We start from the raw sequence: 24,794 nt of genomic DNA on the forward strand, positions 1-24,794 counted from the left end.
TAAGAACCCATCCAGAATTATTGTAAAACTTATCATATCGTCCTCTGCAATCCACAAATTCAGGGGGATAGCTCAAATCATTACCAGAGCATCTAGGGACAGACCAAGAAAAAATATTATTACTAGTATGATTACTATTGCCAACCTGTGAATCACTATTATTAACCTTGCTAACCTGTACCCAATTGGGCGTTGTAAGGTTGCAACTGATCCCATAAGTGGTAACATTAACAGTATCATTGGAACCGAAATAGGAGCCAGATCCAGATTTAGCTCCAGATCTGACCTGAGGCAGGGCTACGCTAATGGCCTTTCTCAAAAAATTAGGGGTATCTTCTAAAAATGGATCTCTAGCTACAGTAAGATTCATAGCATCTAGCAAGATGCAGTCTGAGATAGAAGTGCTCTGATTTGTGGTAAAACATAAAGTTCCTGCTAGGGGCACTACAGTTTGATTAAATTTTTGTTCCTGAGCATCCACCTTTTTGCAAACTAAGTTCAATTGGCAACTATCAACAAAAAATTGTGGCAATATTGTGGACTCATTGTGAACAGGAATTGGAATGGGCCATGTACGGGCCACAGCCCAGAAATAAGATTCTTCAGATTCAACTGGAACCGGCAGGTTCACCAACAGGATCAGGAGCAGCAACATCTCCTTGCTCTTCGTCAGGCTGTTCCAGTGTTGTCACGATCCTTGTCAGTCTGGTAGGGATCCACACCGGATCTGGCCGATTCTGAGGAAAGACACAAACAGCTCCCCTGGACCTCTGTATCACAGGGTCCGGTCCATACCATTTGTTATCAATTACATCCTTCCATTTTACTAATTCTGTATTTCTGTGTCTGTGGTCCATATGTCTTTCCGCGGCTGAACAGCCATTGGAATCCAAGGTCAAAAAATTAAATGTAAAGAGAGCGAGAGATATTCTATCTCGCGGGGATGCGCCCTCGGCTATTCCCCCTTTTTGTTTTTGAAGCAATTCCTTAATGGTGCGGTTAGCCCTTTCCACGATGCCTTGTCCTTGTGGATTATAGGGCAAACCAGTAGTATGATTAATTTCAAAAATAGAGCAGAACTGTTGAAAACTTTTAGAGGCATATGCCGGGCCATTATCAGTTTTTAAAGAATAAGGCTTGCCCCAAGCAGCCCAGGCTTCTAGGCAATGGGTCCTTACGTTAAGGACCTTTTCACCACATAACGGGGTGGCATGTATAACACCTGAACAAGTGTCCACAGAAACATGCAAATATTTTTGTTTGCCAAATTCTGAAACATGAGTAACATCCATCTGCCAAAGGGTAAGTGGCTTTAACCCACGTGGATTAACCCCAATATGAGGCGGATGATGAAAAATCACACAGGAGGAACATTGTTTAACTATCTCACGCGCTTGGTCGCGAGTAATATTAAACTTAAGGCGAAGGGTATTTGCAGGCACATGAAACTTTCTATGAAATTGTTCAGCCGATTGCATAGGATCCAGGGCAACTAAAGCCATTTCCCTGGTAGCCCTATCAACCATATCATTAGCTTTAGTCATAGGTCCAGGAAGACCGGAATGAGCTCTAATATGACCGATAAAAAATGGTTTAGCACGTTGAATTATACAATTCTGAATTTGTAATAACAAAGATGCAACCATGCTACTAGGTTTAACATATGCAGCCACTTCCAGATGTTTTACAGCATTAACTACATAGCATGAATCAGAATACAAATTAAAAGGCTGATGGGGAAAGGCCTTAAAGACCTCCAACACTACTTGACACTCCACGACTTGGGGTGCTCCAGAGCGAAATTTCAGAGTAACAGGCGGGGAGCCATATACCATATAGGCTCCAATTCCAGTTTTGGACCCATCAGTAAAAATAGTCAAGCCATTATTCAAAGGAGAAGCACTGGTAATCTTTGGAAAATATACAACATTCTGTGCCATAAAGGACAGCAATTTATCAGACGGATAATGATTATCAATAACGCCTGAATATGAGGAAATCAATACGGCCCAATCATCCGTAGTCCCTGTCAAAACCTCAATTTGATCTTTGGTATAGGGCAATATTAACTTCTCTGGCATTTTGCCAAAGGAGGTCAAGCTGAACCTCACTCCCAATAATGCCTGTTGTGCCACTAAATCAGGATAATAGCTTAACGTGCGCGAACCAAGTGTATGACCATGTATCCACCAAATCGGGCCTGTCTGCCACAATACTCCAGTAGGATGACCAACAGTGCGCAGAATGCAAAGCAATAATGGTTGTTCTGGATCAAACCGAAGAACCTGCGCTTGTTCTATGGCCTTTTCCACTATCTTTAATGCTTCTTTTCCCTTGGGTGTAAGCTCTCTAGGTGACGTTACATCAGGATTTCCTTCTAATATTGAGAACAACGGCTGCAAAGCTTCACGGGTAATGGGGAGATATCCTCTCAGCCAATTTATATCTCCGAGCAACTTTTGAAAATCATTTAAAGTGCGTAAATGTGATGTACGAATGCAAATTTTTTGTGGAAAAATCTGTTTTGGGGTAACACGGGCTCCTAAAAACTCTATAATACTTGTCTTTTGAATCTTATCGGCGGCAATAATCAGCCCCTTTTGTTTTAAGGATGCCTCCAGGGCAACTAATGCCCGTTCTAGCATATGCTCTTGTTTTGCTGCCAATAGGATATCATCCATGTAATGGATCAGCCTAACTTTTGGAAAACTACGTCTCACTGGTTGTAACGCCTGATTCACGTATAGCTGGCACATGGTGGGACTGTTGGCCATACCCTGTGGTAAAACCTTCCATTGATAGCGTTCATCAGGCTGTTCATGATTTATAGAAGGAACAGTAAATGCAAAACGATGTTTATCTAAAACATGCAAGGGTATAGAAAAGAAGCAATCCTTAACATCTATGGCAAAAACAGGCCAATCTCTTGGTAAAGCACTTAAAAGAGGCAACCCTCTTTGGACAGATCCCATGAGTTGCATTTGTGCATTAACTGCTCTAAGGTCATGCAGCAGCCTCCATTTTCCTGACTTCTTTTTTATGATGAAAATAGGGGAATTCCAAGGAGACACAGAAGGTTCAATATGACCAAGCTGAAGTTGTTCTTTAACTAATATGTGTGCGGCCTGGAGCTTTTCCATAGACAGGGGCCACTGAGGCACCCAAACGGGTGTATCTGTGCCCCAGGGGATGCGTAACGCATCATCAGTGGCCCCTAGGAAAAACCCAAGCCCTTCCGATCAGATTTGGGAGTGGGCAACACGGGATCACTTCGTCCTTGAAGGCGAGCCCCCAGCCCTTTTCCTGGTACAAAGCCTTGTGCCTTCATGACATCTTTACTCACTTGAGAATAATCATTGGTAATTATCAATTTTAATTGTTGTTGTACATCCCTTCCCCATAAATTTAAAGGAAGGTCTATGACAAAAGGCTGAAAAGTGCCTTGACTGTGTTCCATCCTCCAATGCAATTGCTTAGCACTCATATCTGGAGTATTTTTGTATCCTAGACCCTGTAAGGTTTGTGCAGCCGTCTGTAACGGCCACCTCTTCGGCCAATCCTGTTTACGCATCACACTTCTGTCCGCTCCGGTATCCAATAGGCCCGTAAAGAGCTTTCCTTCTATTTCTAGGGTACACATGGGGCGATCATCAAGTCCTATAGACAAGCATGCTAGTTCAACCCCAGAGGAGCCGAACCCTCGCTTGCCCCTCTCTTTCTCATAAGAGGGAAATTTTTCATGGTCTGATCGAAGAATTAACAATTGTGCAATACGATCTCCGGGTGCAATCGAAATGATGCCAAACGGAGAATGACACATTACCTTAATAATGCCTTTGTAGTCAGGGTCGATCACTCCAGGTAGCACTAATAACCCTCTAAGAGTACTAGAGGATCTTCCTAAAACTAATCCCACTGTTCCTTCCTCTAGAGGTCCTGACATATCTGTGTCTATAGCTTGAACACCCATACTCTGAGTCAGTACCAATCCGGTGGTGGCACGGAGGTCCAACCCTGCGGAGCCTGTGGTGGCCCTTCTGATGACTGGGGTGGTCTCATGTTTGGCTCCTGAATTGCCCCATAAATTCTCGGGCCCTGGGGTAGTGGGCCCTTCTGCCCGTTTTTTGACATGGCTGATGTTGCATTAGGTATGGGCTGTCCATTGATATCCTTTACGGATCGACACTCATTTGCCCAGTGTTTTCCCTTTTTGCACCGCGGGCATGTGCCCGGCTGTCTCTGACCTTGGCTCTTTTTATGTGTGCCTTGGGGGCAATTTTTTCGTACATGCCCCGGCTTCCCGCAATTAAAGCAGGTACCTGATCTTCCCTGCCCCCTGGAGACTGCTAGCATAGCAGCCGCTAGGCCAGCATTAGTTAGAGGGCCACCTATCTCTCGGCAGGCCTTAAGCCAAGCATCCAGTCCTTTATTTTTCCATGGCATGATGGCTCTCTTACATTCTTTAGTAGCCTGTTCAAACACTAACTGCTGAACCAAAGGCATAGCTTCTTCGGCTTCACCAAACACCTTCCCTGCGGCTTCCATCATGCGAGCCACAAACTCCGAAAAAGGTTCAGTAGGGCCTTGAATAATTTTAGTAAGGTTGCCTGTCACTTCACCTCTTTTTGGTATCATTTTCCATGCTCTTGTGTAAATTTCATTAATCTGTTGATAAACCTCCACTGGATAGGCTGTTTGATTAGCCGTCCATTGCCCTTGCCCTAATAACATGTCTGCATTCCAGGGAGCTCGATTTGGCGTTTGCGCATTTACTCGAGCCTGAGTGTGAGCAGCTTCTACCACTATAGATCTATAATCTAGATATTGACCTGTAGAAAGGCATGCTCTAGCAATTTCCCACCAATCTGTTGGTGTCATAGCTCTGGTGGTCAACCGAGTCAGTAATGTGCGGGTATACTGCGCATTAGCTCCATAAGTCTTTGCCGCTTCCACTAAATCTTTTAACTCTTTATAAGGGACCGGCTCATGATATCTTTGTTGATTTTGATCCTCAAAAACAGGAAATACCACCACTGAAGGTGGATAATGCACAGCTAACTGCGCAAGAGTGCCCCTGTCGATGAAATGGCAGCTACTCCTGGGCTGCACGTAAGGAGGGGGAAACTCTCTAGTGGGCACTTTTAGAGCTGGCCCATATCTCTCCTCCTCATAACGTGCATCTTCCTCCTCTAAGCTCTCCTCCTCTGCCTCTACCAGCTCCTCTTCAGCCAGCCGCAAGGCTGCGAATTCATCCAGCACCGGATACAGGGGAGGTGCTGAAGGTTTATTTATCTTAGGATCCTCTTTTTCTTTTATATCTTTCTTTTCTCCTTTTTTGTTCCTTATTACCGTGCACTTTTCTTCTGTATCCTCCTCTGTCTTTGAACCTGCTTCTGAAAGGCTGTCCTGGTGTCTTGCCAACATTTTCCTTCCTTCTCTTAACTCCTCTACATTTTTTCCGTCTTTTAAACAGGAGTGTACTAATCTCCAAAAAGGATAAGTCCCCTTCTTTAATTGCCCCTGTTCCTTTGCTGCCTCCAAATCTTTGCCTAGCTTTCTCCAGCAATGCAGATTTAGATCCCCAGACACCGCAAACCACGGAGCCGAGCGATCAATATCCCCGACAATCACCTTTATGGTGGATTTCGAGATTTTCAATCCTCTCTCCTGGAGTAACCGCTGTATGGGATCTACAAAATCGCATACACTGGAGACAGACTGATCGTTTCCCATCTTTGCTTACTTTTCTACAAGAGGCTTACAAAAGGGCAGAAAAATCGCCTTATCTGCCACGGACTTACTTTCGCTTTAGATGTTGCAGCAGAGACACTCCTCTCCTGGTCTATGACAACGGATAAAAATGCAAAAGGCATAAACCACTACAGCAAAAACAACCACTGCTAGTGCAAACCACAAAGGACTAATTCCTCCAAGAAGCATACCTGAGGATACTTACCGGCGCCGACCGCTTCGTGTGTAGAGTTCTGAATCCTCTTCGACCCCCCGCGTGTGTCCGCCGAAGTTCCCGGGTTTCGGCACCAGCTGCGGCGAGCGAGCCCTGACCAGCAGGGAAAGATCACCACCGACACAGGATTCTTCTCTGATCACACTTTAATGAAGCGCTGCTTGGTTGAGGGAGAGCTGGAAGCAGGGGGCTCCGAGCCGGGCTGGGTGGCGGCTTATATAGAGGAGGACGGGGCGTGTCTACTGATTAGGTGACGTGGCAGAAAAGGATTGGTGGAAACCTGTTGCCAGGCAGATGTGGCGCGAAAAGTTCGCGCCACATACTTGTTTACTTTAGCCCTCGGCGCCATCTTGTAATGGCGAATGTAAGTGCGGCCGCCACACTTAATAGCTAATATCCACATACAAATGAATATATACCACATTTGTCTTTCTGGGTCTGATTAGACCCCTTGGGATTTTTTTTTAGTTCCATCCATTTAGCTGTGAATTTCTTGACTTTATTGTTTTTAAACGCGTGAGTAACCCATTGTGTAAATGGACCACATTTTCTTCTTCCATTCATCTGTTGAAGAACATCTAGTTTGTTTCTAGTTTCTGGCTATTATGAATAGACCAGCAATGAACAAGATAGAGCAAGTGTCTCTGTGGTAGGATGAGTGTCCTTTGGGTATATGCCCAAGACAAGCGTAGCTGGATCTTGAGGAAGTTCTAGTCCCATTTTCCCAAGGAACTACCACACTGCTTTCCATAGTGGCTGCACAAGCTTGCACTCCCACCAGCAATGGATGAGTGTCCCCCTACTCCATATCCTCACCAGCCTGAGCTTTCATTTTTGAAATTGCTCTTAACCATCTTACAGGTGTAAGATGAAATCTCAAAGTAGTTTTGATTTTCGTTTTCCTGATGACCAAGGATGGTGAACATTTCTTTAAGCATTTCTCAGCCGTTTGGGTCTCCTCTTGAGGATTCTCTTTTTAGATCTATACCACGTTTTTAAATTGTATAATTTGTTTTCTTGATATCTAGTTACTTGAATTCTTTATGCATCTTGGATATTAGCTCTCCATCAAATGTATAATTGGTTAAAAAAAGTCTTTTCTCTTTTTATAGGCTACTGCTTTGTCCGAATGACAGTGTCCTGTGGGATGACCAAGCCTTAATGGGCTTGAGAGCGGGCGGCCTAGACCAATAGTAAGAGCATGTGCAGAAGAGCCAGCCTGGATCTGCCAGAGGCCTTGACAACAGCCGGCAAGTTTGACAAAAGATGACATGGACCTAAGAACAGCGACCACATCACTTCAGCAGATGCCAGTTCAGCCGACCTGCCTCTCCGGGCAAAGTGGTGGGTATGTAAGACTTACCCCTTTTCCTGAAATAAACTGAGTTTGTTTTAACCTGTTCCCGGTGCCTATGTCATTGGCTCCGCACCTACTTTCCCTTGCCCCCAATAGACTTGGCTGGGACCCTGTGACAGTGTCCTTTGCCTTGCAGAAGCTTTTCAGTTTTGTGAGGTCCCATTTAGTCACTGTTGATATTAGTGCCTGTGCTGATGGTATTCTCTTCAGAAAGTCTCTTCATGTGCCAATGGACCATCTCCGCCTTCTCTTCTATATGTATCTGGTTTTATGTCGAGATCTTTGATCCATTTGGAATTGAGATTTTCAGGATGAAAAGTATGAATCTATTTGTATCATTCTATATGCAGCCATCCAGCTTGACCAGCACCATTGGTTGAAGATGCTGTCTTTTTTCCAGAGCATATTTCTGACTTCATAAGAAGTCAGGTCTATAAGTGTGTAGATTTATGTCCATGTCATCAGTTCAATTTCATTGATCAGTGTGTCTGCTTTTCTACCAATACCTGCTTAAAAAAAACAAAACAAAGCAAAAATCTAATAGTTGTGTAGTTCAGCTTGAGGTCAGGGATGGTGATACCTCCAGCACTACTTTCGTTATTTAGGTTTCTTATAACTAGCCTAGGTTTCAGCTTCTATATGAAGCTGAAAATTGTACTCTTGAAATATGTGAAGAATTGTGCTTAAATTTTGAAAAATATTGCCTTAGCTCTATAGATCACTTTTGGTAGGACGACCATTTTTGCTATATCAGCCCTACTATCCATGATCATGGAAGATCTTCCCATCTGATATCTTCTTCAACTTCTTCAGCATCTAAAGTTTTTATCACACAAGTCTTTCACTTGCTTGATTAGAGTCACCCCAAGATCTTTCATATTATTTGAGGCTATTGTGAAAATGTTGCTTCTCTGATTTCTCAGTCAGTTTGTCAATTGTACCTAGGACAGGCACTGATTTGTGAGTTACTCTTGTATCCAGTCACTTGCTGACAGTGTTTACCAGCTGCAGGAGCTTCCACGTGGACTTTCAGGGTCATTCAAGTATGCTGTGACATCACCTGCCTTCTTCCTCTCCATCTGTATCCCCTCGATCTCTTTCATTTGTCTTATTGCTCTAGCTAAGACTTCAAGTACTATATTGACTAGGTCTGGAGAGAGTGGACACCCTTGTCTTGTCACCAATTTTAATGGAAATGCTTTGATTTGCTCTCCACTTAAGTTGATGTTGGCTGTGACCTTGATGTAAGCTGCCTTTATTTGTTGCGGTATGTTCCTTGTATTCATAATATCCCCAGGACTTTTATCTTAAAAGGGTGTTAGATTTTTGTCAAAGCCCTTTTCTTCATCTAATGTGTTTTTTATCTTTCAATTTATTTATTACATTAACTGATTTACATGTGCTGAACCATCTCTGCATGTCTGTGATGAAGCCTACTTGGTCATGATGGATGAGCTTTTTGATGTGTTCTTTGATCCAACTTGGAAATAATTTATTGAGAATTTTTGCATCTATGTTCACATTGGAAATTGGTCTGTAATTCTTTCTTTGTTGGGTCTTAATACGCTTTGGTGTCAGTGTAACTGTGGCCTCATAAATGAATTGGGCAATGTCCCTTCTGTTTCTATTTTATGGAATAATTTGAGGAGTATATGTATTAACTGGTAGAATTCTCCTACAAAACCCATCAGGGACTAGGCTTTATTTTGGTTGGGAGACTTAATGACTGCTTCTAATTAACTTGGTGTTATAAGTCAGTTTAAATGGCATATGAGATCTTATTTTAAGTTTGGTAAGTGGAATGTATTGAGAAAATTATCAATTTCTTTTACATTTTCCAATTTGGTAGAGTACAGATTTTTAAGTGTGTCCTTGGGTTTTCCTGGTTCCCTTGGTGAATGTCTTTCCTTATGTCTACCTTTTCAGACCTAGTTTTGTAGATTTGGATATTCTCATCATACCTTTAAGTAAATTTTCATAAGGGTTTGCAAATTGTGTTGATCATCTCAAAGAACTACTCTTTATTTCATTGATTCTTTGTACTGTTTGTTTCTATTTCATTGATTTCACCCCTGTGTTTGGTTATTTTTTGCGGTGTACTCCTTTTAGGTGTGTGCTTCTCTTTGCTCTAGAGATGTCAGGTGTGCTTTTAGGTTTCTATTATGATATTTCTCCAGTTTTATTATATGGGTCTTTAGTGCTATGAACTTGCCTTCATTATGTTCCACAGATTGGAACATGTTATATTTTCACTTTTATTTTATTCTAGAAAATTTAAAATTTTTTATTAACTAGTTTTTTGTTCAGTAGTGAGTTTTTCAGGTTCCAATGAATTTGTAAGCTTTGTTTCTGTTGAGACTTTCTTTGTGTCCAAGTATGTGGTCAATTTTGTTGAAAGTTCTATCAACAAAGATAGAGAATATCATATTATTTTATGTCTGAGTGAACTGTTAAGTATCTATTGTTCATTTGATTATAACAACAGTGATCCCCAGCATTTGTCTGTTTCAGTAATGTCTGGATGGCCTGTCTATTGGTGAGAATCATGTAACGAAGTCTCCTATTATCAGGGTTTGAGGGTCAGTACGTGATTTAAGAGGTAATAATGTTTCTTTTATGAACTTGGGTGCACTTGTACTTTGTGAATAGGTATTAAGAATTGTAATGACCATTTGGTAGATTCTTCCTTTGATGTGTATGTATTGTCCTTTCCTATCTCTTATGATTAATTTTGGTTTGAAGTCATTTTGCAAGACATTAAAATGGCTATACTAGATTTATTCTTAGGTTCATTTTCTATGAATACCTTATCGCATCCTATCGCATCCCATAGGTGATGTCTATCCTTGATGTTAAAGTAGGTTTATTAGATGCGCCAGAAGGATACAGCCTGTTTTTATACCCATTCTGTGACTTTATATTGGGGAATTGAAACCATTGATGTTCAGAGTTATCAATAAGCAGTCGTTTTTTATTCATGTTATTTGACTGTGTGTGTTATTTGTAGAATGTGTGTGTGTATGAGAGAGAGAGAGAGAGAGAGAGAGAGAGAGAGAGAGAGAGAGAGAGAGAGAGAGAGAGAGAGAGAGAGATTTTCCCTTCTTTCAGTTTGCTGGTCTGAGATTATTCCTTGTGTTTTCTGGGATATACTTAACCTCTTTAGATTGGAGTTTGCCTTCTAGTGCCTTCTGTAGGGCTGGATTTGTACATAGATATTGCTTCAATTTGGTTTCATCATGAAGTATCCTGCTTTGTCCATCTGTTGTGATTTACTGGATATAATAGTCTGTGCTGACATCTGTGGTCCCAGGAGGGTAGAGATGGAGGAAGGGCAGATATAGGAGCAGGGAAGAAGATACCTACATTAAGGGATTCATTTTAGGGTTGGCAAGAGACTTGGCTCTAGAGGGGATCCCAGGTGTCCATGGGGATGTCCCCAGCTAGGTCCTTGGGCAGCAGAAGAGAGGGTACCTGAACTGTCCTTGCCCCACTATCACACTGATTATCTCGAATATCACCATAGAATCTTCATCTGGCGACAGATGGAGATAGAGACAGAGACCCTCATCAGAGGAATGGACTGAGCTCCCAAGGTCCAGTTGAAAGGCAGAAGGAGGGAGAAGACAAGCAAAGAAGTCAAGACTTGAGGGGTTGGTCCATCAACTGAGGCAGTGTGCCTGTTCTAATGGGAGCTCACCAAATCCAGCTGGACCGAGTCTGAATGAGCATGTGATCAAACCCGACTCTCTGATTGTGGCTGACAATGGGGGCTGACTGAGAAGCCATTGATAAAGGCACTGGGACTTGTTTTTAGGGCATGTTCTGGCTTTTTGGGACCCTAGTCTATATGGATGCATAGCTCCCTAGGCCTGGTAGGGGGAGGGCCTTGGACTTCCCACAGGGCAGGGTTCCCTGCCCTCTCTCAAGCAGGGTGGGAGAGGGAAGAGGGGGTGTGGGGGGCAGAAGGGGATTGGGAGGAGGGAAGGAAGTGAAAATAATTGAATGGAAAAACAAAAATAAAAAAAATAACCTGTACTTCACAAAAATGGAAAACTTAAAGGAAATGGACAACTTTCTGGATAAATATCACTTACCAAAATTAAATCAAGACCAGATAAACAAATTAAACAGACCTATAACTGCTAAAGAAATAGAAACAGTTTTAGGTGGGCAATGCTCTTTTATTTCCTGGCAGCTCAGACACGAATAATCACACAGAAATTATGTTAATTAAAACACTGCATAGCCTATTAGCTTAGGCTTCTCATTAACTAACTCATACATCTAAAATTAACCAATTCCTATTATGTTATATTTACTATGAGGGTCTTGGTTTACCAGTAGGGTTCCTGGGTGTCTTTCTCCTTTGACAGCTACATGGTGTCTGACTCTGTCTTCTTATCTTTCTCCTCTATCTCTGCTTGGAATTCTTGCCTTGTTCTATTCTGCTCTGTCATAGGCCCAAGCAGCTTCTTTATTCATTAACCAATAAAAGCAACACACATACAGACCATTTCCCCTTTTCTGCCCAATTAAAAAGGAAGGTTTTAACTTCGACACAGTAAAATTACATATACAAAACAGGTACAAGTAAGAATTAAAGTTATAAAATTTATGTCTACTTTATCTTTTATCATAATTAAGGAAAACTATAATTATAACTATCTATTATTCAACTGTATCAAAGACTCCAGAAAGATATAATATTACCTAACTAAACAGGGAGTGCATTCTAAGTAACTTCAAAAACTCTAGAATTGATAGAGACATCTTGCTCCCTTGACAGTCACCCAAAGTTCTTCTGTAACATTAGGGCATCCATCTTCAGCCCATAGGCCCACAGTATGTGGAAGATTTTTCCATGAAGCAGGAAATTTCAAAGACAGCTCTGCCTATATTGGCAGTTTGTCAGTCACTTTCTTCTGTGTCCTTCAGAATGTCTGGAGGTTCTTTCATGAAACAGGAACCCTGAAGAACTGTCGTACCTTTAGGCAAGTTTAGCAGTCATTTTTTCTTTTGGTCCTACATGTCCAGTTCATACAACATACCATCAAGCAGTCCAGGTAAGAGCAGTTTCTTGCTCAAATGGCTAGTAAACTCTACAAGGAGCCTCTTCAATGTCTATCACCCTCTTGAAGTTGATTGGTTCTTGTCTAATTGTCTTGAAAAGTCCTAAGCCCTTAAAACATTGTAATTGCCATATTCTGAAAGCCTTTAAAAGCTTTGAAAAATGCCTATCCATCTGAAATACATCTCTGTACATCTAGAAAACCTAACTAACATGACTACAAGCTTGACTACTATAGATGACTATCTATTAAACAGTATTTTAAAGTATACATTATATTTTTAATGAGCTGCACAAACACAATACCTTAACCAAGAATAGAAATATTCATATAACAAAATTGACCTTAAATTTGTATCAATGGACCAAGATCCATACCAATGCAAAGTATTCATCTCTATATTATATCCCCCTTTAAATAAAAATAGACATTTATAAACAATATTTGGGAATTTGGGCTTAGTTCTCTCCAAACTGCTTCTTGCTTTTTGTTGGGCAAAGTATTTTGGGGGCGTTCATTGAGACCTTTTGGGGGGGGTCTTGGTTCATCAAACCACATTAGTCTGGGAGAAATCCACAGGTTCTCATTCTCTGTGGAAACAAAAGCAGGTTCTCTTTTCCAAAGCAAACATATCCTTAGACATAAATTCTGAAGTCAAGATACTTTTAAAGTATACATGCTAGTTTAGCTTAGCAGCCCATACAATCAAATGTCTCTTTGTACTTAGCTCCTTCACCATAAAAAATTCAAAGAAAACACAATAATACACATAATCCAGACTCTCTGTGTATATTCCATCTTTTGTGGCTTATTTTTCTTACTCTATTACCTTTTCTACAAGTTTAATATTTATTTTATTATCTTTACTCCATTAATCTATGACTGTCTGTACTCTTTTATATTATAATCACCTACACACTGACACATCTAGAGGTCTTTTTTTTATCAGAATCTGTCTTTATTGCGTGCATATCTATAATTATATTCTGACCAAGAGTGGTTTTTTTTTTCCTTTTAGATGTTACATGAGAATGGCTAGAACCTACTCCATGGTCCTGCCTGTTTGCTCCACCCAGTCCAACATGGCAGAGGCATGTGCACTGCCTCTGAGAGTTATGCATACTGCCCCAGCTCCAGGGTCATAGCCAGTCTATGTCACTACTAAGCAATTGGTAACACACTGTTCACAGATTCCATTTAAGTGCTCCTGAAAGAGCCGGGGCTTTTTGTACAACTAACACAAGCCAGGAGGCCCTCCCCTAAGAAGCCACACAATCTTCACTGCCAATGCAGAGTCAGGAAGTCCTCTCTTAAAGGAGTTGCTATGCTCCTGCTCACTGAGAGCAAATAGAGCCCATCTGAAAAAAATGCAGCTACCAAGAAGCTGCACTAAACTCTGTTCTTTTGTGTCTAGAATTCCTTTTAAGCTCTCTCAGATTTTATGTGGACATAATTGTCTCATGTTGGGCCCATTCTGTAGACTGAGGCTGCTTGTTTTTTTCCTGGAGATGCAGACCCAAAATAATCACACAGAAACTCTATTGATTAAAACACTGCTCAGACAATTAGCTCAGGATTCTTTTTTTTTTCTTTTTTCTTTTTTCTTTCTTTCTTTCTTTCTTTTTTTTTTTTTTTTTTTTTTTTTTTTTTGGTTTTTCGAGACAGGGTTTCTCTGCAGCTTTTTTTTTAGAGCCTGTCCTGGAGCTAGCTCTTGTAGACCAGGCTGGCCTCGAACTCAGAGATCCGCCTGCCTCTGCCTCCCGAGTGCTGGGATTAAAGGCGTGCGCCACCACCGCCCGGCTTAGCTCAGGATTCTTATTAACTAACTCTTACATCTTAAGTTAACACATTCCTATTATTTTGTATTTTACCAAGAAGCTTGTGGTTTACCAATAAGGTTCTGGGGTGGGCGTCTTTCTCCTTTGACAGCTACATGACTTCTCTCTGACTCTACTTTCTTTTCTCCTCTATCTCTGCTTGGAACTCCTGCCTTGCTCTATTCTTCCCTGTCAAGGGCCCAAGAAGCTTCTTTATCCAACCAATAAAAACAACACATATACAGAAGTACTTACCACACCAAACAGTCATCAAAAGTCTCCCAAACAAAAAATTCCCAGGACCAGTTGATTTCATCTCAGAATTCTACAAGATTTTCAAAGAAGAATTAATACCAACTCTTCTCAAATTGTTCCTCATAATAGAAACAGAAGAAACATTGCCAAACTCTTTTTATGAGGCTATAATTACCCTGATATCCAAACCACATAGAGATACTACTAAGAAAGAGAATTACAGACCAATCTCACTTAAGAACATTGCTGCTAAAATACTGCAAACCGAAACCAAGAACACGTCAGAAAAATCAACCACTATGACCAAGTAGGCTTTATCCCAGAGATGCAGGGATAGTTTAACATACACAAATCTGTCAATGTAATCTACCATATAAACAACCCACATGATCATCTTACTAGATGCTGAAAAAGCCTTTGACAAAATACAACATTCCTTCATGATAAAGGTCTTGGAGAGAGCAGGCATACAAGGAACACACTTAAACATAATAAAGGCAATATACAGCAAGCCAACAGCCAACATCAAACTAAATGGAGAGAAACTCAAAGCAATCCCACTGAAATCAGGAACAAGACAAGGTTGTCCACTCTCTCCATATCTGTTCAATATAGTTCTTGAGGTCCTAGCTAGAGCAATAAGACTATAAAAGGAGAACAAGGGGATACAAATCTGAAAAAGTGAAGTCAAACTCTCACTATTGGTTGATGATATAATAGTTTACATAAGTGACCCCAAAAATTCTACCAAGGAACCTCTACAACTCATTAAACACTTTCAGGAATGTAGCAGGATACAAGATTAATACCAAAAAAATCAGTAGCCCTCCTTTAAACAGATGATAAATGGGCTTAGAAAAGAAATCAGAGAAACAGCACTCTTCACAATAGACACAAATAACATAAAATATATTGGAGTAACTCTAAATAAACAATTAGGAAAATTGTATAATAAGATCATTAATTCTTGAAGAAAGAAATAGAGACACCAGAAAATGGAAAGAACTCCCATGCTCTTGGGTAGGTAGAATTAACATAGTAACAATGGCAATCTTATCAAAAGAAATTTATAAATTCAATGCAGTTCCCATCAATATCTCAGCAAAATTCTTCACAGACCTCAAAAGAACAATACTCAACTTCATACAGAAAAGCAAAAAACTCAGGCTATCCAAAACAATCCTGTACAATAAAGGAACATCTGAAGGCATCACAATCCCTGACTTCAAACTCTACTGCAGAGATACAGTACTGAAAACAGCCTGGTATTGGCATAAAAACAGACAGAATGACCAACTGAACTGAATTGAGGACCAAGATATCAACCCACACAGCAACAAACACCTTATTTTGACAAAGAAGTAAAAAATATAAAATGAAAAAGAAAGCCCATTTGACAAACGGTCATGGCATAACTGAATGTCAGCATGTAGAAGAATAAAAATAGATCATATCTATCACCATGCACAAAACTCAAGTCCAAATGGATCAAAGACCTCAACATAAACTAACATTACTGAACCTCATAGAAGAGAAAGTGGGAAATACACTTAAACACTTTGGCAAAGAAGACCACTTCCTAAATATAACCCCAAGCACAGATACTGAGAGCAACAATTAATAAATGGGACTTCCTGAAACTGAGAAGCTTCTGTAAAGCAAAAAACATGGTCAACAAGACAAAATGACAGACTACAGAATGGAAAAATATCTTCACCAGTTTCACATTGGACAGAGGGCTAATCTCCAAAGTAGACAAAGAATTCAAGAAACATAACATCAAAAGAAGAAAGAATCCAATAAAAAAGGAGTACAGACCTAAACAAAGAACTCTCAACAGACTAATCTCGAATGGCTGAAAGATACCTAAGAAAATGCTCAGTATTCTTAACCATCAGAGAAATACAAGTCAAAACAACTCTGAGATTCCATTTATAAATGTCAGAATTGCCAAGATAAAAACACTGGTGACAGCTTCTGCTGGATAGGATGTGGGGTTAGTGGAACACTCTTCTATTGCTGGTGGGAGTGCAAACTTGTACGCCACTTTGGAAATTGGGATAGCAATTTCTCAGAAGGCAGTTCTAAGAGGCAAGTTCATAGAACTAAGTGCCTAAATAAAAAAAAAATTGGAGAGATCTTAGCAGCACATCTCTTATCTCTATGATAAAAAGAAGAAATTACACAACAAAACATCAAGAAATAATCAAGTTCAGGGACTTGGGTTCAAGTCCCAGCTTCCATATGGTGGCTCACAGCTCACAACCTTCTGGGGACTGAATCACTCTTCTGGCCTCCAGGGGAAACAGGAACACAAGGGGTTCACAAAGATCCCTTCAGGCAAAATGCCAATGCACATTTTTTAAGTTATTAGGAGAAAAAAGTATGGGATAATTATGAATTTTTTACAACTATTTAAGATTGTTACATATAAAATATGAGTTAAATGTATTTACAAATTTGAACAATCAAAATAGCTAAAAAATTATACTAGGAAGGTATTAGTAAAATGAATTGTTTCTGTGTTATATTTGTCTTATTTTTGAATAGGACTATTTTCTTGAATTTAAGTACATGTAACACATGTGTCTGGTGCCCTCAGAGGTCAGAAGATGGCATAACCCTGGGACTGAGTTATGGATGGTTATGAAGAGTTGTGTCCCACCATGTAGATGCTGGGGCATAAAGTCAGGTCCTCTACAGGAGCAGCAAGTGCCATTCGTCGGGTGACATCTTTGCAGATTCTTAAATAATATAATATATACGAACATACATACATATATATATATGACATATGATAATTTGATAATTTTCTACAAATATACAAAAGACCGAACTTTAGATATAATACTGAATTAATTACTGAAGAAATCATATTTTTTTTTTTTTTTTTTTTTTTATATTTTTTGATATCTGCTATCAAATATAGGGATGGTAGGTGAACTGAGGGAAACAAGAAAACAATAATAAAACAAGAAGCCTGGCTGTAAACTTTTAATAGAACTTGTGAGAAGACTGTGTCCTGAATATGTGGTTGACTTTTCTCTGTTTGAAATGGATTCTGAAGGACAACAGGTTATAGTTCATATTCCTAATGCCTGAAAGTCACTGACGATCTTTCTGTTGCCATAAGACAAGAGTTGGTTTCAGGTATCCCCGTGGGAGAGAAGAGTAGCCAGGGAAGAGGGCTGTCAGCACATTCAGCAGGACCTGCAGACACATGGAGTCAGTGACTAACTGAGACACAGTGAATGAAGAACTGATGAAGTCAAAACGAGAGGCTGGAGCATTTTCCCTGACTAAAGGAAGCAAAAAAATGCAACCTCGATATTTCATAACACCTTTGAATGATTTAGGTGTGACCTTACTGCGGGTAAAGCCCTGCCCTTCCCACTATACAAGCTCACCTTCGGGACCGAGCCCAGCCCATCCACACTATATATAAGCAGCTGCCCAGAGCCCATCACGCTCATCCACTCAGCTCTGCCCTGTACTCTCTCCACTTCACAGACTTCTAACTCCAAGAACCATGTCTAGCAAAACCACCATCAGAAGTCAAACCAGCCACCGTGGCTTCAGTGCCGGCTCAGCCAGAGTGCCTGGGCTCAACCGCTCTGGCTTCAGCAGTGTGTCTGTGTGCCGCTCCCGGGGTAGCGGTGGCTCTGGGGCTGTGTGTGGAGGAGCTGGCTTTGGCAGCAGAAGCCTCTATGGTGTGGGGAGCTCCAAGAGGATCTCCATCGGAGGGGGCAGCTGTGGCATTGGTGGAGGCTATGGCAGCCGAGTTGGAGGAGGCTTCGGCTTTGGAGGAGGAGCCGGCAGCGGCTTTGGTTTCGGTGGTGGAGTTGGTAGTGGCTTTGGCTTCGGTGGTGGAGCTGGCTTTGGTGGTGGCTTCGGGGGTGCTGGTTTCCCCGTGTGCCCCCCTGGAGGCATCCAAGAGGTCACCGTCAACCAGAGCCTCCTCACCCCTCTGAACCTGCAAGTCGACCCCACCATCCAGCGGGTGAGGACTGAGGAGCGCGAGCAGATCAAGACCCTCAACAACAAGTTTGCCTCCTTCATCGACAAGGTGAGACGTGGTTCTGTCCAGGCCAGATAAGCGGGAGTAGAATCCGGAGTGAATGCCAAAGACAGCGGTGGAGGGAAGATGCTCTAGGCTTTGCTCAGTCACTGCTTTTGTCTCTAGATGATTCTGTCCTGACGTTGTCCCCTTTGCAGTTAGATAGCAGCTGGCAATCAGGGTCAGAGTTCCTCTTCTCCAGAGGGTACCCCATCAGGGTGTCTGATTCCGGTGCACTGAGACGAGCTCAGGCCTCACATCACAGAGGACAGAACTGAGGCAGGAGTCTCTACACGGCACTGTGGAGCCATCACAGCCGCACTAAACAGTGCACTGCTAGGCTGCCTGTGCCATGCCTGAGAGCCCTGCCTTCCTCAGAGGGATGGTGTTGGGATCTCTGCTCTGGAATGTGCCTGTGAGGACCTGGGCCAGGCACTACACTGAGCTGGTTGAGGCAGACAGCCTGAGAGAGGAGTCACACTCGTGAAGGGATCACAGCAGAACAAAATTCAAACTTGTCACACTTTGTGCCTCCAGGTGCGCTTCCTGGAGCAGCAGAACAAGGTCCTGGACACCAAGTGGGCCCTGCTGCAGGAGCAGGGCACCAAGACCGTGAGGCAGAACCTGGAGCCTTTGTTTGAGCAGTACATCAACAACCTCAGGAGGCAGCTGGACAGCATCACTGGGGAGAGGGGCCGCCTAGATGCAGAGCTGAGGAACATGCAGGACACAGTGGAGGACTACAAGAACAAGTGAGTTAAGAGGAATGCAGTTGCCGAGTTCATGGTAACGAAGACCCAAACCTAGACATGGAATCCATGAATTAAAATAGTTAGGACATGAAGATGAAATGAGAAAGTATTGTCAACAGCTAAAGTCAAACTCCATGATGAGCAATAGGAGCGTAGGGAGAGAAAAGGAGTAAAATATTCAATCAAAACAAAATATTCAATCACAACAAAATATTCATCACTAGTGTGATTTGATTATATTGCATTTATAGAAATAGGGGCTGGGTCACAGTTGCCTTTGATGCCATCTACCTGCTGACTACAGTGTGCGGAACCCTCTCTCTTGTAGATATGAAGACGAAATCAACAAGCGCACAGCAGCAGAGAATGAATTTGTGACCCTGAAGAAGGTGAGTTGACTGAGTCACAAGGATGGGTTTCTCTTCTGATGGATGTCTGGTCCATTGCAGAGGACAGTTGCCAGGGAGATGGAGGAAAATAGACTGGACAAGAGAATTTACCTGTTTCCATGCTGCTGACTCTTTTGTCAGGATGTAGATGCTGCCTACATGAATAAGGTTGAACTGCAAGCCAAGACAGACAGTCTGACAGATGAGATCAACTTCCTGAGAGTTCTCTACGATGCAGTAAGATACTCCCATCTCTCTCTGTCTCTGTCTCTCTAGCTCAGTCTCTGTCTTTCTCTCTGTCCTCCTTCTTCCAGTCTGCCCCATTCCCTTTATTTCCCCTGTGCACAGTAAGAATGTGGTTTTGGTAACATCTGTAATCCTTACATCCAAAGCTGATGTTGCCTCTCTGTTCTGTAGGAACTGTCTCAGATGCAAACTCACATCTCAGACACATCTGTGGTCCTCTCCATGGACAACAACCGCAGCCTGGATCTGGACAGCATCATTGCTGAGGTCAAGGCCCAATATGAGGAGATTGCTCAGAGGAGCCGTGCTGAAGCAGAGTCTTGGTACCAGACGAAAGTGAGTATTTAGGTGGAGCCTGATGAAGAAAAACTGGACCCAATGAATTCCATAAGACGCTAATTTGCTCAGAGGTTAGGGATCTACTAAGGTGAAACTGGGATCTTGTAAGAGCAAATGGACCTTGCACTTGTGTTAAACAGTGAAGTTGTAGTCCACAGATCAAAAGAACCCATAAGAGGAAGGAAAGTTGCCATAAATGGGGTCCATAGTCCCTTAGCTTGAGCTCCTCTGAGAATATAGGACCTCATGAGGTCACACAGAACATTTTCAGTTCCCAAGAGAAGGATGTAGTCCATGGTCTCCCACAGCTTCTCCTGAGGAAAAGTCGTGGCACCAAGGATAATGCAGCCCAATTAGAAGTGAATTAGGTTTTTCCTGTAAAAACTCACATAAATCTTCTATTTTCCATGGATCGTCAGTATGAGGAGCTGCAGGTCACAGCAGGCAGACATGGGGACGACCTGCGCAACACCAAGCAGGAGATCGCTGAGATCAACCGCATGATCCAGAGGCTGAGATCTGAGATCGACCACGTCAAGAAGCAGGTAGCACAGACCAAAAGCATCACAGGATGCTTCCTTCATTTTCTGTGCTCGAGCCTCCTGCTCACTGGGAGCAAAGATCTCGGGCTCGCCGGGTGGTGGTGACACATGCCTTGAATCCTAGCACTTGGGAGGTAGAGGAATGTGGATCTCTGTGAGTCCGAGGCCAGCCTGGTCTACAAGACCTAGTTCCAGGACACCTAGGGCTGCTACACAGAAAAATCATGTCTTGAAAAACAAACAAACAAACGAACAAACCAAGAAGATCATGGGATAACCTTCTCGAAAGAACCACAATACAAGTTTGTTTTTCTTTCTTTCTCTGCCCAGTGTGCCAACCTTCAGACTGCCATTGCTGAAGCTGAGCAGCGTGGGGAGAATGCCCTCAAGGATGCCAGGGGCAAGTTGGAAGGGCTGGAGGATGCCCTGCAGAAGGCCAAGCAGGACATGGCCAGGCTGCTGAAGGAGTACCAGGAGCTCATGAATGTCAAGCTGGCCCTTGATGTGGAGATCGCCACCTACAGGAAGCTGCTGGAAGGAGAGGAGTGCAGGTGAGTGCTCCCCTCCTCCATGATGCCAGGCATGAGCACAGCATGAGGGAGCACTACCTGTGGCCACAATGGCTCCCTTCAGGAACCACTCTACCAGGATTCTCTGTGACCTGTCACCACACTGAGGGTTCACAGGACTGAGGTCATGGCTCCCTAGGTCTCACCTTCTCATCTGCTCTGTTCCTATTCTAGGTTGAATGGTGAAGGCGTTGGACCCGTCAACATCTGTAAGTACACTGCTTGCCTCCTCCCTCTCCCCTGCCTTGTGCCTGACTCACTGGACAGAGCGGGCTCACAGTGTCCACTGTCCTCTCTTCCCTCTTCACAGCTGTGGTGCAGTCCACCATGTCCAGCGGCTATGGCAGTGCAGGTGGTGCCAGCAGCGGCTTGGGCCTGGGAGGAGGCAGCAGCTACTCCTACAGCAGCAGCAGCCATGGCCTTGGAGGTGGCTTCAGCTCTGGCAGTGGCAGAGGCATCAGTGGTGGCCTGAGCTCCTCTGGTGGCAGCTCTTCCACCATCAAGTACACCACCACCTCCTCCAGCAGGAAGAGCTACCGGCACTGAAGTCCCTGTCGCCTGAGCTTGTCTGCTCCCCAGACGCTCTGGCAGAGCCCTGTGCTCAGGTGCTGTCCCTGCTGCCTTCCTACCTCTGCTCTCTCGTTAGGGCTGAGAAGCTGAGTCCTTGTTGCTCCCCTCTATCCTCTCCCTCAGGTCCCCAATCCTTGTCTTCTGATTGTCATCCTCTGACCTCACATCACGGGTCACTCACGTTTGGTGCTGCAAGCTGTAGTTAGTTTCCAGGCTCTGAGGCTGCCTGAGAAAGGGTCTCTCTGCCCCTTTCCTTCTGGAAATTGTTGTCCTGCTCCTACTACTAAACAGGAGCTTCCCTTTAGCTTCCAGTAGCCTGAGAAAACCCCAACTTCTATGTCATGAACCTCCCTGGCAGTAACTGTGATCACACACGTCAATAGTCCTGTGATGTACGGAGTCTGTGCTCATGTGATGTTTCTCTGTTCTTTGCTTTCTTGTAATAAAGCTAAATAAAGCATGTTTATAACATAATGGCTTCTCCCATGTGTATTTTTGTAGCACATTGTTTTCTTTGGAGACTCGCAACTTTGTTAGATAAGGCATGCCAATCTTATGTTATGGGATCTCATGTGAACATAGAGTGTTATTTGAGAAAACCTACTCCTCATTTCTTTCTTGCCTATTCCTCCTCTATCCCTTCTCAGTTTTCCTCATCATCTCCTTGTGTTGCCTCTTGCTTTCTTTGTTTTTCCCAATGAGTTCACTTGGTGTTGCCTGGAGGTGCAGGGTAATTCGAGTCTAATGGACACGACAACTTTCAGGGGCCACATTCCTATGAAAATTACCATTTCCCATAGTTGTCATCCAAATCCAAAACCTCTCTGCAAGATGTCACTGTTAGTGAGCTCTTCCCTGGTCCATGCTGGGCTTTCCCCCGGCTCCATCAGTGCGAGTTTTCTGCATGAAGTCATAGCCACTGTGGTGTGTTGTGTACAAAGGTCCTGTTGTGCCCACCAAACACTCTTTCACTGCTAATATTCACCACTCCTGGCTCCTACAATCTTTCCTTCCTGTTCTGCAATGATCCCTGAGCCTTGGCCAGAGTGGAGGAGGGCCATCTGTCCCTTTAGAGCTGAACATTTCACGGTCTCTTATCTCTGCCTGAAGATCAGTTGTGGTGTCTCTGTTAATCATCATCTACTGCAAAAAGAAGATTTTCTCATTCGGATTAGTGAGATATACACAAATAATTTCTATAAAGATGTAAACTTAATGAGCAGCATACTACTGTGTTCATTTAACAGAATAACCATATTAGTTTCTCCCCTGGGACCTAAGACTAAGGCACCTGGTTTGAGTCCATTTAAGCACCAGGAATGAGTTCTGCGTGTGGAGTGGGCCTTAGATGCAGTCAGATCTTCTATGGTTATTCCTACCACATTAGTGCCACTATTGCCCCATTGGCCAGCTCATCCTTACTGTAGCTCACAGGGCTAACAGGGTAAGGCTGTTGAATACTTTCCCTTGTTATAGACTAGAACTTTCTAGAGCTATGGAAGCTATTCAGTAGGATAAAGTTTCTGGATCATGCGAGCTCAATTCCCCAGTGTTTTAGGATTTTGTGAGGTTATCTTCACATGGTATTGCCATCAAGTTCTGCAGTATAGCTAAGAGCAAAAAATTAGCCTATAATATTTCATATTATAGGCACACTGACCAACAACTTAAAAAATAAGCCATACCTTGCACTATTAGTTCTATCTGATAGCCTGTGGAGTCCGAGTGAGACATTGCCCCCTGTTACAGAGTGTACTGTTTAAGCTCCTTTTATATGTGTGTATGGATGTATTTCAGGAGGCTCTAACAATCTAAGGCTTCCATATGGCATTTTCAAGATCTTTACTGATGATTGTTTCTTCTCATAATATTCCTGTTTCCTACCCTCACATCCCTGTTTGTGGGATTTTTAAATTAGTGTTGCTGTTGCATTGTAATTTTAAGATACATGGGGTTATTCCAATTTTTTGTATTGTTAAGATTTGATTCGTTACCTTGTATGTTGTCAATTTTAGAAGGTTCCATGAGGTGCTGAGAAGAAGGTATATTCTTTTGTGGTTGGATGGAACATTTTATAGATGTCTGTTTAGTCCATTTGAGTCATAACATCTGGTAGTTCCCTTTTTTTCTGTTAATTTTCTGTCTGGCAGACTTGTCCAGTGGTTTGAGTGCAGTGTTGAAGTCTCCTACTATTAGTGTGTAGGGTTTAATTGTGATTTAATCTTTAGAAGTGTTGCTTTTATATATGAAGATGCCCTTGTATTTGGGGCATAGATGTTCAGTACTGTGTAGTGAGGAGCTGTGGCCGGCTCCCCACCGCCCTGCTCTCAGCCACCGGCTAGCTTTATCCAAAATAATTACACAGAAACTGTATTCTTTTAAATACTGCCTGACCCATTAGTTTCAGCCTCTTACTCACATCTTGATTAACCCATATCTAATAATCTGTGTAGCACCACGAAGTGGTGCCTTACCAGGAAGTTTCTAGCGTACGTCCATCTTGGGCTGGAGCTTCATCGGTCTCTCTCCTTGAGGAGAGGCACGGCAGTCTGACTAACTTAGGAGAGACGTGGCAATTGTCTGAGCCATCTACCTCACTTCCTTCTTCCTGTTCTGTCTACTCCACCCAACTAAGGGCTGGCCAAGGCAGTTTCTTTATTAACAAATGAAATCAACAGATAGATAGAAGACACACCTACATCAGTACTGAGATTTCTTCTTGATGGATTTTTCCTGTGACTAATATGAAATGTCCTTCTTTGTCTCTTTTGATTGATTTTAGTTTGAAGTCTTATTTGTTACATAGTAGGAAAGCCATACCTACTTGATTCTTAGGTCTATTTGATTGGAAATTTTTTTCCAACCTT

General features: G+C 42.6%; 1 protein-coding gene across 2 annotated transcripts; it reads left to right on the forward strand.

Moving 5' to 3' along the window:
* Positions 1 to 17,992: 17,992 nt before the first annotated feature.
* LOC119822436 (keratin, type II cytoskeletal 6A-like) lies at positions 17,993 to 21,903 on the forward strand. Of its 2 annotated transcripts, XM_038341751.1 has the most exons (10): positions 17,993 to 18,218; positions 18,255 to 18,529; positions 19,058 to 19,272; positions 19,601 to 19,661; positions 19,803 to 19,898; positions 20,079 to 20,243; positions 20,666 to 20,791; positions 21,119 to 21,339; positions 21,532 to 21,566; positions 21,668 to 21,903. In XM_038341751.1, exons 1-10 carry the CDS (start codon positions 17,993 to 17,995, stop codon positions 21,901 to 21,903), a joined length of 1,656 nt encoding a protein of 551 aa, XP_038197679.1. The 2 variants fall into 2 exon arrangements, with proteins under 2 accessions (XP_038197679.1, XP_038197678.1); XM_038341750.1 differs by having other exon boundaries at positions 17,993 to 18,529.
* Positions 21,904 to 24,794: the final 2,891 nt, after the last annotated feature.

Source organism: Arvicola amphibius, chromosome 9, assembly GCF_903992535.2.
Source record: "Arvicola amphibius chromosome 9, mArvAmp1.2, whole genome shotgun sequence".
NCBI classification, from domain to species: Eukaryota; Metazoa; Chordata; class Mammalia; order Rodentia; family Cricetidae; genus Arvicola; species Arvicola amphibius.